The 18,489-nt window shown below is 37.1% G+C and overlaps 1 protein-coding gene across 1 annotated transcript; it reads right to left on the reverse strand.

The window, feature by feature from the left end:
* Positions 1–265: 265 nt before the first annotated feature.
* LOC143664797 (olfactory receptor 2T6-like) lies at positions 266–1,225 on the reverse strand. The gene has a single exon (XM_077138174.1). It carries the CDS (start codon positions 1,223–1,225, stop codon positions 266–268), a length of 960 nt encoding a protein of 319 aa, XP_076994289.1.
* Between the last annotated feature and the right edge of the window lie 17,264 nt (positions 1,226–18,489).

An 18,489-nucleotide genomic window follows, 5' to 3' on the forward strand; every position in this document is an offset into this window, starting at 1 on the left:
AGTCACAAAGTTCTGGTACAAGGGTAGAATTGTAATGGATGGAAGCAAATAAGAATAAAACACCAATGGTGTTTTTATGGAACACTGGCATTTTTCTGGCGTGAATATCATGATGACTTTAAGTCTTTGACAAACGTACTTCTGATATATCTTCCGACGCATCTAGCACTGGTGGTTACTTCATTTATTATCCATACTTCCATGGTATAACTCCAAATAACAGTACCCATAGCACACATTGAATAGTTGTAATGATTTTAGACCATCAGATGTCTTTTCTCGTCACTCCACAGGTAACTTCACATCTTGTCAAAACCTTCCTCAAGGACCCTGCCACATCCTTGTTCCTCAGGCTATAGATGAGAGGATTTAATAAGGGGGTGAGGATGGTGTAAAAGGCAGAGAACACTTTGTCCTTGACTGGGGTGTGGTAAGACTGTGGTAGCATATACGTGTATAAGGCAGCCCCATAGAACAAGGTCACTACCATCAGGTGTGAAGAGCAGGTGGCAAACGCCTTCCTCTTTCCTTCGGCTGACTTCATCTGGTGCACTGTGATGAGAATCTGAGCATAGGAAGCAATCACCACAGAGAAGGGGATCAACAGCATCGTGACACAACAAATATACATCACCATTTCATAGACGGCTTTGTCACCACAGGCCAGTCTCAGCATGGTGGGTGCCTCACAGAAAAAGTGATTGATCTTGTGGGAGACACAGAACGGGAGTCTCATGGTGATGGGAGTGAGGAGGAAACTCTCCAAAGCACCACCAAACCAAGAGCTGGCCAAGATTATCCAACAGACCGACTGACTCATGAGGACAGGGTAGTGGAGAGGGTTACAGATGGCAACATAGCGGTCATAGGCCATGAGCCCCAGCAGGAAGAACTCGGCCCCCACAAAGCCCATGTAGAGAAAGAACTGGGCTGTACAAGAGATGAAAGAGATAGTTCCCTTGCCCTCTAAATAATTGAACAGCATCTTGGGCACAATGGTGGAGATGTACATCATGTCAATGAGGGAGAGGTGGCTGAGGAGGAAGTACATGGGGGTGTGGAGGTGAGGATCTATGTGGATCAGGAATATCATGAGCCCATTAGCTATCATGGCTAGTAGGAAGATGCCACAAATGATGCTGAAAAGGAAGCCTGAGGTTTTACCATAAGTGAAAAGCCCCATGAGAGTAAAGTCACTGGACAAGGTCCTGTTTTCTCCATCCATTGGCGTGAAATTTGACCTGGGTGTATAGAAAGAGAAGTACAGTGTTAACAAAAACCACTGTAGATAAAATGAATAGTTTGGAAGTGTTGGTATAATTGTTATTAAGAGGGATTGATTTGCACCTTTTTACTTGACTATTTCTCCTTGTTGAATTGTAATAACAAAGTTAGGTCCAGATGCTAGAAAGACACATGAAAATTTGGCAAATGATGCTAAGTTTAAGGGAATTTAATTAGTACTGAAAACAATCTAGGCCCCAGAAAGGAATTTTCACTTGGAGTTGGCTTTGTTTGTTTGTTATGTGCATAAAAATGCAAAGCAATCGATTCAATAAATTCAAATAATCAAACAATTCAGTAAGATATTTCATTGCACTTGGGAATTTTTCTGAAAACTAAACTTACCAACTTCATCTAGAAATAACCATCAGGTTGTTGAATAAAGCTAAAAATGACATTGAATTAGATCACAGCATGCTCCATCTGGTCATAGAACCATCCTTTTTTATTCCCTCATTCATTTGTTGATTTCATTATTCACTGACACACAAAACCAGCACTAATGGAAGGCCCCATTATATACCATTTTAAATTCTGGGGATACTCTATTTGCAAAAATGAAGATGTCTGCTGGGACTTATTGTTCCTTTGTGGGAGGGAGACAGTAAACAAATAAAAAATGACCATAGTGGTTCTAGATAATGAGGGACAATAAAGTGTGACACAAAGATTAGCCATGTTAAGATTATCTAAGAAGGTTTCCCTGCGGAATGAAGAGAAATGAAAGGTCCTTAAGCAAGAAGAGGCTTGTTGTGTTTAGGAGATGAAAGTCAGACAGGAAATTCTCTCCACAAGTGTGGGGAATAAAACTTAAACCACTCTCATGGTGTTCAAAAGGACAGGGTTTAATTGATAAGAAAGAAAATGATAGATATGGAATAAAAAGCATAAAAATATATAAAAATTGATTGACTCTTTAAAAAGAATTATTTCACAAAGGTAAGAGAACTATCAATAAACAATAGAATAGTAGAAAATATTTGTAAGGGAAGAAAAAAAAACTTTGAATGTCCCGTTTGATAAAAATATACCTGCAGTTATATTTGTCCTTGAAAATCATTTGAAGCTAAAGTGAAAAAAAGGAAGGGAGGGAGACAGGAAGGTAGGAATTCTGGGAGGGACTGGAAGAGGGAGGAAAGAAAAGGACAGAGAAAGAAGAAAGAAAACATTTAGAAGCATAAAACAGAAGAGATAGTAAAATCAGTGACGTACAACAGGAGAAAATTCACAGTGGCCATAAATGTCCTTTTGGTAGTGATAAATTCCAAATGAGAGTGAAGAAATGTCTAAACAGAAGGACTGTGTTGTTAAAGATAAAAGTACAGGCAATGGAGCTAGATTTCATCCTGTCACTTTCACCATGTGTGTAGCCACAGGCAATTTCCGTGACCTCCTTTAGCCTCAGTTTCTGCACCTATTCTGTCATAACAAAACAACATTTGAAAGACTGCATTAGCTAATATATGTCAGTTGCTTAGACCAGTGCATAGACTGTGATAAATACTGATCAATAAAATCTAGTATGGCCAGAACAGAAGCCCATTTTAAGCCCCACGTCAGCAAATCCCAAAATCTAGGTAAATTTTTATTCCAGTAATGCCTACCTCATCCATAAAACATAATTTAAATCAGTCAATCAGCTATTACCATCTCCCAGTTCTTACACCACCTAACTTCCTCACTGCTAATTAACCACCTGCACTAAAAAACTCTGCATTAACTGACGAAAGTTTCCTCATGTACTCTTTTGTTCTGCCTACAAAGACCCCTTGTTTTATTTGTTCAGTGGAATGACTCTCTACGTATTGGCAATTGGAATCCCCCCAATTCACAAATTGCTTCGGTAAGACTCTCTGAGTTCTCTGAGATCTGCTCAAGTTTTCATTTGTAGTTATTTTCTCAGTTGTGATGGGATCAGATGAAACCACTGATGACAGAATACCCCAAATGAGAAGCACCTGCTGGGGCCCATTTTGTTCCCTATCCTTGTCAGAGTCCTGGGTGAGTTCCTCTTGGGTCCGAGCTCCACTCTTGGAGTTTGAGCTCTCCAGTCTCACTTCAGTCCTGTCCAGGGATTAACAGGCTGATTATTCTTGGCAGTAAGTTCCCTTATAAAGGACCTGAGTCGTAACTATTTGGTTTGGTTCATCGCATTCCTGTTATGATTCCTCAGCATTTTTGCTGTTATAATAGGATACTCAAATCCTGTGAGCATCCTGCTGGCCAGGACCCAGAATCTTTTATGTTTAAAAATGATGGGTCAAGGAGTTGCATTTACTTAATTAAATGGCCAATTATCACTAAGGATAATTTAGAACTACAGTGTCAATCATGGGGCACTCTTCAGCTAAATGAGCTTATTCATCTTAGAGATGTATTTGAAAAAACCAATTCCCAAATATGGAAGAAAAATGGGCTGCCTATTCCAACTGGTATGCTGTGCCATCCAAAAATTTCCATCACTCTTAAATAGCTTTCTTAAAGACTTCTTTAGAAATATCATTGAGAACTTAAGAACTCAAACCCAGTGAGCATTCAGCTCACATCTCTCCTACCCCTACAATTCCTTCTCTTTTTTGGTCTTTGCCTGAATATCCCCTCTCCATGAACACACTAATAGAATTAGCCTACTTTCCAAATGAGGAAGTTAAGCAGTTGAATTGGAGTTAAACCCCCCTAAAGTTACTGGAGAACTTTCTCTCATGGTCAAAAGCTAAATTACAAGGTATATTCAGAAATTTCCCAAGCCAGATCCTCAAAAATTCTATAAGGAATTTAAAATACTTATAGGAACCTAGGACCGCACACTACCAGATGTTTATTAATTATCCCACACATTAACCATTAGTTGGTCCAAGGGAAGTTCAAAAATGGATGCAGGAAGCAAACTGGCTGGAGCTTGGGGAAGATATTAAAAACCCTAAAATCTCCATGGCATTGTTTACCCCTGGGCATGAAAAAGCTTAAAAAATTGCAGCTGTATTACTAAAGCCATTCCTAATGTTTTTCCAGCACACAATCATTGGTCAATCATTCAAAACCGTAAATAAATAAGGATGAATCTGTGGTAGATTGTTAAACTTGATTAGATATCCTTTTTCTAAAATATTCAGGATTTGATGAAATAACTGCTGATACCCAGCCCACATTGGTGGCTCTATGTAAATGGCCTTTTCTTCAAAATAGGGAGACTTACAAAAGGACAAAGAAGAGATTGGGAGGCAACGAATCTAGTTGATTTCATAACTATGATTGAACATTTTGAAAGAACCTTAAGAACTGCTAAAAAACAGAAAATAGCCAAACATGTTCTTGCAATTAAAACAATTACAAGGACTCTGACCTAGCTGGACTAATGGAGACTTTCAAACCAATTACAATTTTAAGTCCAGTAAACAAATCCCCAAACAATGGCCTAGGAATAGTTGTCTAACTTGCAGTTAACCTGGCCTTTGGAAGAGAGATTGCTTTCAGAAAAATGAAAAGAAAAAAAGAAAACAAAACTCAGTGAGCTCTTCTCCATAATCCCTTTAAAAGCATAATGTGAAACTGAATTAAAAGTAAATGGGGGGTGGGCCACGGTGGCTTAGCAGGCAGAGTTCTCACCTGCCATGATGGAGACCTGGGTTCAATTCCCAGTGCCTGCCCAGGCCAAAAAAAAAAAGTAAATTGGGGGACAAAAGAGTAAAGATTTAAATTTTAAAAAATTGAAATCATTGGGCGGGCCGCGGTGGCTCAGCGGGCAAAGTGCTTGCCTGCTATGCCGGAGGACCTCGGTTCGATTCCCGGCCCCAGCCCATGTAACAAAAACGGAGAAACAGAATACAATAAAACAAGAAAATGTTTAAAAATGTTTCCCTTTCTTCCTTCCTTCCTTCCTTCTATCCTTCCTTCCTTCTCTCTGTCTTAAAAAAAAAAAAAAAAAAAAAAAAAAAAATTGAAATCATGAAAGCACTAGAAGTATATAAGGAGTGGATAAGCCTTTCTATTATTTAAAATAGGTATAAAGGAAAAGATTGATAAATATAACTACATGGAAAGTTTCAAAAATATAGATGACAAAAACATTTCATAGAAAGTCAAAAGAAAAATGACAAACTGGGGGGAAAATCACCATCTCATGGAACAGACAAAGAGCTATTCTCCCTAATAAAGAGAGCCTCTTAAATCATTTTAAATTTAATGCAGAAATTCATATCAAGCAAACTTTTAGAATGGTGGGAAATGATGGATACCAAAGCTAGTCATCTCTTACTTTCCAGTAGTTCCAGGCCCAAATACCACATTATCACCAGTTCCTCATGAGTCTAAATGGTGTACAGTTGTAGATCTGCGTTCTGCTGTCTTCAGAGACAATCCATCTCATTACACGAGATTGAGATAGTCAATATCTGTTTGCTGTCAAGTGGAATAATCAGCAACACAATTGGCAGTTATGCCTCAAGGACTTACAGAGGCACCTTCTTATTTCTCAAGTGTTACATCAGGACCTGCGCACTCTCCAATTTTCTAATGGCTCGATTCTATTACAGTATGTGGATGATTCACTTCTCTGTCCCCTTCCAAAGATAACTCCTTAAAAGGTTTGGTTTACTCCAGAAGTTCAAAAGTCTCTAAGGGAAAACCACAGCTTACTCGAGAGAGAATTTACTACCAGCATCATGATTTAAATGCTGAAGGAATTCACCTATCACCCAAAACAATATGACTGATTCAGGAATTCCCTGCACCCACAATAAAAATACAATTAACAGATTCCTTGGGCTGTCAGCCTATTCCTACTCTGAGTTCTAAATTTTATTCATTGGCAGCTCCCTTTATGAATTAAGTAAACACATTCGGATGACACTCAGGACTTTAAACAGCTTAAATGACCTTATTAGCTCCTCCAGTGTTGGGGCTATCAAAGTATTCTAAACCATTTACTCTACTTGTGTATGGAAGAAACAAGAACAATTCTGAAAAGCACTAACAAAATCAGTGGTAGTATTAAAATGAACATAGGTTTATGTCTGTGCATTTGAGAACACTGGAAAAAATGAGAGGAAAAAAGCACAATATAACGGCACAGGATGCTGGAACAGGCTCATGTGATGAGATTACAGGAAATCAACCATGGCAATCACAGCAGTGACATCAGATGGGATGAATGGACCCTATAAATTGCAAAGTCATTCTTGAAAGAAAGCAAGTGCAAAGGCAACACAAAATGGAAAATACGGAATTAAAAGATACAAAAAATAAGGGAATGAGTGAAGAATATTACACTAACAAATAAATACATTATTTGTTACATAAATATAATACATATTTATTATATTTATGGGATATAGCAAAAGAGATACTCAGAGGAAATTTTAAGCATTCAATTATAAAAAGTATATAACTAAATAAAGATTCAACCCAGTTAAGTTAGGAAATTATCCACAAGATAAATTTAAGTAAGAAATATAAAATGCTTAAATATTTAGGAATTCATGAATTATTTGAAATTAAAATGAAATAAACCATGTTCTGACCAGGCTAATTATAGTTAGAGTGGTGAAGAATGAAAAAAGCAAGAAACAGATACATGATTAAGAAAAAGGGAAAAAAAATGTAACCACAGCTATGAGAAGAGCAGTTGAATATTTACAGTAGGGATGTTATTTTCAATTTATGTTATAAATACGGAAACACCAATGAAGAACATGGTTTTAACATACATACTATGTGTATTTTGCATGAATATGGGTGGTATTCTTTTATTATTATAAAATACGCTATATATAATCACATTGCTTAGGAGAAAATATTTAACTGGACCAGCAAAGTTTAGAAAAACCATAACAACGTAATAAGTATAGCCCCCAGACATTACTATATTAGAAGCACTTCATGGAAATCCAAGAAGAGGTAACTTTTTAAAGTCGTTGCAGAGTGTAAAAAGTAGGGAGTTATTCCCCACTTATTTGTTTAGCCTCTATAGCTCCTAAAACACAACAAAACTTCATAAATATAAACTACTCTCATTTCTAAGTCTAGATGAAAACTTTCTAAGCAAACATTAGCTATTATACCCGAAAATAAATTTAAAGTAATATATCTGAAGTACAAAACCACCCACTCCCCTGTTTAATGCCCTTCAAGGCTCCACGTCGTCAATAAGCTCAAAACCGAAGTGCTGAACCTGGTTTACATTGTGCTGCAGGGCCCAGACACTGTTCTCACCTCACCGCCTGCTCTCAGCTCTCCAGGATCTACTGTGCTCTTCACTCTCCACCCTGCCCTCTGCTCTCCGCTCTCCAGGACTCAGCCAGTTCCCGGTGCTGCCTCCCAAAAAGACCCTGATTCCAAGCATTTCCTCTGCCTAAAGCATGGTTCTCTCTCTCTTGACTTGGTTACTGCCACCCCAGGTCCCAGCTCATATATAATTCCCCTAGGGGCACTCCTGGTGTCAGGGACAGCACCAGATGTCTTCATCACACGGTCCCAATTTTAACTACAATTTCTGCAGGGTTAGTGATCAGTGCTCCCAGTCTAGACCAAAGGTCCGGGGGGAAGGCCCCAGTCTGCTCTCCTCACCATGGCCTCTCCAGTAAAGGACGGACCTCTGTCCAGGAGCACTAAGCCAACAAGAGGAGAATGTTCTGAAGATTGTTTAATCACCTAGTTTAGTAAGACTGTTTATTAGTTGATAGGTACTAAACAACTTTTTATTTGAACAAAAATAACAGCTATGTGGACAATAACAGGAAAATAACATACTATGATAACAAAGATACTGAAATACCTGAAACTAAAACACTGCTCAAATGCAAACTCATACATACCTTGTTCCTGGATAGAACAATTTTCCAACTCTCTCTAAATTCATCTTTTCATAAACTTTGATTCTACTTAAAATTCCAGCAGGATTTTTTTCCTAGAGAAATTTGGTGAAATTATTCTAAATTTGATCTGAAAGAATGAATATGTGTTTATTGTTCACTGAGAAAAAATGTTAAAAATTGACAGGTAACCAAGAGGACAGAAAAGAGGGTCTAGAAATAAATATCTCTCTACCTGCCCCCACACAAAAATATCACAAGATATATGTGAATACTGCTCAGGATAAAGATGAGATTTCAACTGAGTAACTATGTGAAGACAACAAAATTGCAACAAAGATGGTGAAACTTTAAAAATTCTCTCTTTAGGCAAAGTGGTCCAGAGACTTGGCTGTAAGAAATATTTTTCTTGAAGAAACCTTTGAGATAGTTTTTAAGTTTTCTTTAACAAACACATGTATTATTTTCATAATTTGAAAAAATATTTTTAAAGATGATCCTAACATTTTGTATTTTCAGTGCAAGGAAGTGGATACTCCCATGCATTGGTAGTGCATGGCAAATTTTTTTTTTAAATATCTGGAAGCGTTTAGCAATATTTATCAAAGCTATTTAAAATGTACCTAAACTTGAGCCAGAAATTTCAAATCAATGAATTTATACTGAAGGAATAATTAGTAATAGCATGAAGTTGAATGCATATGTAAATATATTAATTGAAGCCTTGTTCTTGATACATCAGAACATGTGGAAATAATCCAAACCATTAATGATGCCAGGTTGACTCAAGTAAATATTAACCAGCTTACATTATACCATTAATAATAATGACATAGATATAGCTCCATTGTCATGTAAATATCTGCATAATGTGTTTATTAGTTAAAAGTCATGGTATAGAGCCCTATATAGAATAATATGCATAGAACATTAAATAGAAATTTACATTTACATCTAATTTACGTAAATGTACATAAAGATATCATAATAGCCATTTCTGGCCCAACAATTTTTGGGTTAAGATAGGAAAGAAGAACTCAAGGACAGAAATCAGGCTCAATATTAGGCAGCCCCAAGGATCTGCTGAATTAAATGTGATGATTAAATATGCAGGAAGATCCCTACTAGATCATCCTAGAATCTGATTTGTTTTATTAATCCTGTGCTATGAACTATACATTTCTACATTTTCAAATAAGTTGGATAACTTAGACCTCTTGAGTCAGAGTAAAACTGGCCTCTGGAAAGCAAATATCACTAGTGACATCAATCCGAAAGTCAATGGATCCATGTGAGTTATGAGATTGTTTCTAACTTACAGGGTGTATTATTATGTCTGCACTTTAAACACAGCCTGACCAACCAGCACATACAACATGAGTGAAAACACCTCCAAACTTGCAGATAATCCTTCCTGATGAATCCAAAAGGAGTTTTAAAATGAGATAACTAGAATTAAAGAATAGCAACTGGCTCCAGTATGAGCTGGCAGGATGATTCACCGTTTTATTGTCTCTGGATTAAGAACTTGTTCAGTAAAGGGATGTTTGCTTAGACTCTTACAAGGTTTTCCTTGACTATTTATGACCAATGGTTGACTGCATTTAATTGCAAAAATTCCATTTTTAACCTAAAAAATAGATATTTAAGTGGGCTGAGTGAATACTTTGGCAGTACCTAGAAATATCTCAAAAGTAACTTATGTTTCCAGTTTTAAAAATTAGGTTTGTCTAAATCTTTGGTTTATTAAATTGTCAAACTACATTTACCTATGGAATTCTGGATTGTGCTGCATACATTTTTCATTCCAGGCTCAAGCTAAAACATCTCACTGCCTCATACCTCCACAAAAATTCTTATTTTATCTATTTCATTGATTTATTTGCCCATTTTACCTAAAAGATGTCAAGCAAATTGGCTTAAACTAAGAATTCATTAAAATATTTAAATCATCTCATACTAGTAACCTTTCTTACCCATTCTTCTACACTTTCCGCATCTAATAAAATTATCTGAAAGAACTGAATGGCTTTCTTACCCTCAGAATGGAGATGGATGAAGCTGATGACGGCAGATCACTTATAGGTATAATATATTTGGAGAGAGGAATAATTGTTAAAGGCAAAATTGGCTACAGACGACTTCACAAGAGAGGAAATCTTAGAAACTGAGGTTATCAAAGGAATCTTTCTTGTTTTTCTTCTTCTCTGTGTCCATGTTATTCTCTAGCCTTGAAAAAATGACAAGAGATCCAAGTTGCAAAAGCGCAAAGCATCAGAAAGGAGATTGTTGAAAGTATTTGAAGATGACTGCTAAACCAGAGACAGGTTTTGTAACTCAGCACCACCAACGCTTTGGGGCATGCAGCTCCGAGGGCCCAAGGAGAGGCGAGTTTAAATAATCTAGAGAGTGACATCATAACCATTCCTGGGATTTCTCACAGAAATAACTCATTCTATGAATCCAGGGAGATATCAATTAAACTGGCTCCAGCTGGTACAGAAAACTGTATCCAAAACATCTAAATGGCAAGCAGAAAGTGTATTCAAAAATTGAAGAGATTGGACTGGCTCCTCCACAACTGCAGTTTTTTTTTGTTTTTTTTTTTTTTGATTAACAGCTTGAGATAAACTGTTTTCTGAATGTTTCTTCATCAGTCTCCTTAGGTTGCTCTTTTCCTCAGAGGGCAAATTAGTCACAGTGGAAAAATTGCCAAAGGAAAGGAAGAGATGTTTTTCTGTGACCATTTAATTTCTCATTTTACCAGCAATCAGGAGCTCTAATCTCTTTATCGTTCTTACATGAAGCAACTTCCAAACAAACATCATTCATTATATTACAAGTATTGTTCTAAAGTTGCACCAAAGCAACTTGTGTAGTTGATAAATTCAGCGAATACACTGATCAATCTGTTGGGAAAACATATCAGCACATTCTGTTGCTAGACTTGTTGACAGGTTGATTGATGTGAAAATCCAGTGTAGAGAGATAATTGTCAAACTCTCTTGAACACATGACCAGAAAGCAAGTTGCTGAAATGTTCTTTATCATATGTGGAGGTCCTGATTCATTAAAGAACTGATTGTATTAATCTGGAAAAAATAAACCTTTGCTTTTCATTTTTTTTATTGTGAAAAATAACATATATACAGAAAAGCAATACATTTCAAAGCACATCACAAACATTGGTTATAAAACAGATTTCAGAGTTTGGTATGGGTTACAGTTCCACAAGTTTAGGTTTTTCCTTCTTGCTGCTCGAAGTCACTGAAGACTAAGAGAAATATCAATATAAAGATTCAGCAGTCATACTCATTTGTTGAAGCCTATCTGTTCTAACTCCACCTTCTCCTTTGATCTTTCTCCTAATATTTAGGGATATGTGGGCTCTGGCCATTCTAACCTTTCATGTTGGAAAGGGCTGTTGACAATATGAGGTAAGGAGACGGAACTAGCTTACATTCTGGAGAGGCTGGGCCCTCTGGGTTTCAAGATTTATTTGGCTTAGGAACCCACTTGGAGGTTGTAGGTTTCTGGAAAGCAAACATAGTGCATGGAATCTTTTTAGACTCACAGATAGAGCCCTAGGTGTTCTTCAGGATTGGACGGAGTGATTTTGGTTAGGCTTTGGCAAATCAAGATAAATAGCAATATCTAGCTGAAGCTTGCATAGGAGTAACCTCCACAGCAACTCTTGGGTTTTTTTGAACACTTCCAGCCATTGGTACCTTGTTTGTTACAATTCTTTTCCACCATTTGCTGTAAAAGCATTGTTGATCCCATCATGCCAGGGCCAGGATCATCTCTGGGATTTGTATTCCATGTTAACAGGGAGACTTGCACCCTTGGATGTCATGTACCACATAAGGAGGGTGGGTAATTACTTTACTTGCAGAATTGAGCTTAGAGAGAGAGAGAGAGGCTACATCTGAGCAGCAAAAGAGGTTTTCTGGAAGTGGCTCTTAGGCATAGTTATAGGGAAGCTTAGCTTTCCCACTGCATAAATAAGCTCACAAGAGCAAGCCTCAAGATCAAGGGCTTGAGCTACAGACTTGGGTGTCCCTAATGTTTGAGACAGTGCCAGGGGTTTCTGTGGTAGTAAAACTTAATAGTTTCATATTTTATTCTCTCATTCCTCAAGGGATTCTGCGATTACTTTTTAATTATATGCTTAGCATACTCTGGGATGTATCTGGGAATTATATTAAGCTAAATAGAATTACAAGTCCTCATTCCCCTTCTGGGCTCCATGTGTTTGGGTGTTTAAATGAGCTATCCAGACAGGCTGAGCTAGATTATGTGCTGGAGAAAATTTAGGTTTTGGACAAAATAAACCTCTTCATTTGATCTCATAGAGTAGGTGAAGTTCTAAAATACATACAATACCCTCTGTACTACTGTATTCTGACTTACTTTAGTCCTGAGTTGATCGATTTTGTTCTTATATTTAATTGAAGCCTGAGCTCTTTTTCAATTTCCTCAGCTGCTGTCATATGTGGCAATACTGACTTTCAGACCTGCAGAACTCCTACTCTGAGCCTTAAGTGTCACACAGATACCCAAAGTTCCAGGACAATATCACGTTATACATATATAGCACATATATCTCAAAATCTAGAAGTAACAATTACAGCTCTGGACAAAATGTGACTGCTATAAGAGATCGCAATCCAGACCCCAGTTTTTTTTATAAAAAAAACTATTTATTCCAAATGAGACCATACAAAATGTTCTCTTTTGTTTATGGCTTATTTTGCATCATATAATATCCCCAAGTGCTTATAAGTTTTAATGCAACTGAACAACAAAAGACAGCCAATCCAATTACAAAATGGGAAAAAGACTTGAACAGACAACTCTCAGAATAGGAAATACAAATGGCCAAAAGGCACATGAAGGTATGCTCAACGTCCCTGGCCATTAGAGAAATGCAAATCAAAACCACAATGAGATATCATCTTACACCCACCAGAATGGCCATTATCAACAAAACAGAAAATGACAAGTGTTGGAGAGGATGTGGAGAAAGAGGCACGCTTATTCACTGTTGGTGGAAATGTCAAATGGTGCAACTGCTGTGGAAGGCAGTTTGGCGGTTCCTCAAAAAGCTGAATATAGAATTGTCATATGACCCAGCAATACCATTGCTAGGTATCTACTCAGAGGACTTAAGGGCAAAGACACAAACGGAGATTTGCACACCAATGTTTATAGCAGCATTATTTACAATTGCAAAGAGATGGAAACAGCCAAAATGTCCATCAACAGATGAGTGGCTAAACAAACTGTGGTATATACATACGATGGAATATTATGCAGCTGTAAGACAGAATAAACTTATGAATATGTAACAACATGGATGGACCTTGAGAACATTATGGTGAGTGAGACTAGCCAAAAACTAAATGACAAATACTGTATGGTCTCACTGATAAGAACTGACATTAGTGAATAAACTTGGAATATTTCATTGATAACAGAGACCATCAGGAGATAGAAATAGGGTAAGATATTGGGTAATTGGAGCTGAAGGGATATAGACTGTGCAACAGGACTGGATACAAAAACTCAGAAATGACAGCACAATACTACCTAACTGTAATATAATTATGTTAAAACACTGAATGAAGCTGCATGTGAGAATGATAGAGAAAGGAGGGCTGGGGAAATAAATGAAATCAGAAAGAAAGATAGATGCTAAAGATTGAGATGGTATAATCTAGGAATGCCTAGAGTGTACAACAATAGTGAAATGTACAATGTACAAATTTTTTAAAAAGTTTTTGCATGAGGAAGAACAAAGGAATGTCATTATTGCAGGGTGCTAAAAATAGATGGTAATTAATATTTTAAAATGTCACCTTATGTGTGAGACTAAAGCAAAAAAATGTTTATTTGTTACAAAATTCATATTTTGACTAGTGCATTTCCGAATATAACTTATGTAGATAGTTTTATTGAATGACATAAGTACTTGAAATCTCAGATAGGACATGAGATTTTGTTGGTTTGTCCAGAGTGATGCCCCCATGACTCGATCAGTGAGTGGAAAAGTATTTGCAAAGCCCCCTTCGGGGAATGGCGAGAACGGGGAGAAATTCAACTTCCCCAAGTTGAATTCTTGATATTCTCACAAGCAGTGTGGACCACCAAAGCTATAGGTTGAGCCCCCAGTCTTGGGGTTTGTTCATATGAAACTTAACCCCACAAAGGTTAGGTCAAGTCTACTTAAAATTTAGGCCTAAGAGTCACCCCCAAGAGAGCCTCTTTTGTTGCTCAGATGTGGCCTCTCTCTCCAACTAACATGACGAGCAGTCTCACCATCCTCCCCCTCTCTGCATGGGACATGACTCCCAGGGATGTGTACCTTCCTGGCAATGTGGGATAGAGATCCTGGAATGAGCTGAGACTCAGCATCAAGGGATTGAGAAAAACCCTAGAATGAGCTGAGAATTAACATCAAGGGATATAGAGAACCTTCCTGATCGAAAGGGAGAAGAGTGAAATGCGACAAAGTGTCAATGGCTGAGAGATTCCAAACAGAGTCGAGAGGTTATCCTGGAGGTTATTCCTACGCATTAAGTCGATATCACCTTGTTCAAGATGTAGTGGAGAGGCTGGAGGAAACTGCCTGAAAATGTAAAGCTGTGTTCCAGTAACCATATTTCTTGATGAAGATTGAACAATGATATAGCTTTCACAATGTGACTCTGTGATTGTGAAAACCTTGTGTCTGATGCTCTTTTTATCTACCATATCAACAGATGAGTAGAACATATGGAATAAAAACAAATAATAGGGGGAACAAATGTTAAAATAAATTTAGTTTGAAATGCTAGTGATAAATGAAAGCGAGGGGTAAGGGGTATGGTATGTATAAACTTTTTTTTTCTGTTATCATTTTATTACTTTTTCTGTTGTCTTTTTATTTCTTTTTCTACATCGATGCAAATGTTCTAAGAAATGATGAATATGCAACTATCTGATGATATTGAGAATTGCTGATTGTATATGTAGAATGGAATATGTTAATATTTTTGTTTGTTTGTTGTTAATTTTTTAATAATAAATAAGCAAATAAAAATAAAAAATGAAATAAAATAAAATAAATTTAATGCAAGTTCATTGTAGAAAATGTTAAAAATGAGGAAAATATGTACAATTTTTGTCCAATACACAAGGAAAATTATGTACTAATTATTTGGAAATCCCTGCTATGCTCATATTCTCTCTGAGACTATAAAATTCTGAGGTCTGAGATGAATTTTCCTGTGAAAATTTGAAAAGAATGTATGTGAAAGGACAGAAAAATATTAACACCAAAGTAATTCCAATAATCACAGAATGAGGGCTACATTTTGGATGGAAGATGGATTGCTAAGTCAAATTATTAAGTATTTTTATTTTATATTCTCAGTTCATTATATACCATAATCAGTTTCACAGTTCTGCAGGCTTATTTTAATGGACATGTGGGAAATGATTTGTGGAAGCAGAAGACTCCAAAATCCATAGGGTGGGCTGTAAAGCTTGTGGCTCCGATGAAGGGCCTCGACGAACCCCACAAGAATTAGACTTCTGTTCACTTGGCCTAGAATCCTTCTGCTTACACAGCTCAAAGAAGAATTTAGTAGACTGCCCATCTATTCTACTTCTAGGTACTCCATGATCTATTAGCCAATGCCACAAGTCTCTGCGATTCAGATTATTTTGACTGTTGATTTGAGTTTGCTGTCCATTATGATAGTCAACCATCCAAACAAACTTATAATGCCCTTCCCAACCCCCTCAAGCTACAACATAGAATGCAGAATCTCTGCTTAGTGGGTCCATCAATAAATTCAGCTTGATCCAACTTTATATTCCTTCCACATTATCCCACACTTGGTATCCATTCCCACATGCATTCCCCTGATTTCTATCTATATAGATTGGAAAACTCATGCAGTTCTTTTGGAGTATAGCATACCTCCTCATGTGTCACACTTTGTAACTCACTTTGCAAGCCTTGTTGGGACTTTAGTCTAGTAATAGGTCTTGAAGAAAACAGGGGTTGTGGGAGTGGGTCATGAAAATAAATGGAAGTGTCTTTCAAGCCAATTACCTCAGGGCATTCTGTTGCAATTTCATCTGGTAAAACAGAATTCCAGACAGAGGAATGAGGGATTTTTCCCAAGGGGAGGTGAGGTTAGCAGGCAGTGAATGTTTAATCTCGTTAGGTAGAGGTTTGATGGCAGACTTCTCTGGGCAGGCTGGAGACTTGGAGGCTGTCTCCTTGGGGCAGTCCATTACAGGTCTATCTAGCAAAGGTTCTGCAAATTCCAGGGACCCCATCTCCACATCACCATAATTATCAAGCCATATACCCCCATCTCAAGTTTCAGAATCCCATTCTTTTCCAATCAAAGCCCTTGCTTTAACAGCAGACACCCTACAAGGTTGAGATTTTAGTTTACACTGTAAATTTGCTACTCGCACAATGAGGTTCTGTGTCTAGTTTTCAGAGTCTCAAATGTGCGTCCATAAAAATAAGATTTTCTTTCAGCACAAATATAGAAACTTTTATATCATTCCCGTGGTGCTGAAGTTTCAAATTCGAAGACTTAAACTCATACTTTTCTCCCATCACTTTATTCAGCTTATCTAACAACAACTAGCCAACATCATTATACTTCTTAATTCCACAAAGCTCTGTAAAGGTGTCAAAAACATTATCATCCAGAGCCTTGCCTCATATAAGTGTACAATTAGCAGAATCTAACAGTGATATTTTGAGGATCTCTTTTGTCAGCTCACCCCATGGACTGTCAGTACCATCTTTATTACTGGAAACAGACTCATTAGTGACTCAAAGTCTAGTCAGAGTAGAAAACCAACTGCAAAATCCCATTTTTAGGATTCTGTTTCTCAAGAACCATTCCCTGTACCAAGATGGGTTAGTCAGGGTTCTTTAGAGAAACAGAACCAAAAGGAGAGACCTGTAAATATGAGATTTATAAAGATGTTTCACAACTGTGGGCATGGAAGTGTCCAAAATCCAGCAGGCTGTGAAGCTGGCAGCTTCAAAGAAGGGTCTGGATGAACTCCACAGGAGAGGCTCGCTGGCTGAAGAAGCAGTGAAAGGCTCTCCTCTCCCTTAAAGTCCTTCAATTGATTTGATTGTCTCACTCTGGAGACACACCTTAGATGATCTCTGATGTAATCAGCCACAGGTGCAATCAACTGACTGATAGCTTAATACTCCAGCCTCCTCATTTGATCAACCATCTATGAAATATTCTTGTAGCAATGGCCAAGTCAGTGTTTTCCTAGCCAGATGACTGGGCATATTCACTTGGCCAAGCTGACACCAGAACCTAACCATAACATAATTTTAAAGATAAACAATTTTAACCTTTTCCTACGGTCTAGCATGCAGGTTGGCTCCATGTTTTAGTCATTCTGAATAGTTATGCAGTGGATAGATTTGTACAAAAACATTCATGGGCAACCCTATTTTTTTAAAACAATTTTCAAGGCGTGAAATGGCTAAGTCTGGCGATAGAAATTCATATAGTCAAATGAACCTAATGATGAATTTTATTAGCACCCTTGTGAGCATCTTCTCTTCTAAACCACACATATGCATGTATGTGTGTATTTATGCATCCAGGCATGTATGTATGTGTGTGTATGTTAAACAAGTAAAACAACAGCAGTATCAACCCCACCACCACAATCACTTTCATCCTCACAACCTGTGCTTTGTCTCATGTTTATTTATATGTTTGTGGATGATTAAAATAGGAGCAATCAATAGGGTGATTGCAAAAATAATCAAGCTACTATAGCTTCCTTTGATTATCCTATTCTCCAAAGACATTGCCAGTCAACTGGTATTTGTTGATATGCTTAGTTTCTGTCTGAGAAAATCTCTTGGGATAAATAATTTCTGTGAGAATGGAAAGCAAGAAAGTGATTGTCAATGGGATATTAGAAATCAGGAAGGATCATAGTTTTACATGGGGAGAATATGGTCAATGATACGTATATACAAAACTAATTCCTTAAACAAATAAGTATCTTCCATATGTCAGATCTTATGTTGGGAGCCAGTGACATACTAGTAAACATAATTGAAATTGTTTTGGCTAATTGGAGCTAAAAGTTAGGTTTGTAGTAGAATGAAATGAATTAATATATACAAAATGATTAGCTATCATTATTATTGTGATTGTATATATTATATCAATACAAACTATTTGTTTTTCCTTTAGAAAAATTTTGGTTACTTTCAGTTTCCAGTTTCCAGAAATTAATTTTGATGCCCCATACCACTCCATCAAGTAAAAGCTGAGCTATGCAGAGCAACCTTGGAGAAATTTGTGTAGTTCTTTTTGTTAAAATTTGGTGTAAA

Source organism: Tamandua tetradactyla, chromosome 20 (genome assembly GCF_023851605.1).
Source record: "Tamandua tetradactyla isolate mTamTet1 chromosome 20, mTamTet1.pri, whole genome shotgun sequence".
Lineage (NCBI taxonomy): Eukaryota > Metazoa > Chordata > Mammalia > Pilosa > Myrmecophagidae > Tamandua > Tamandua tetradactyla.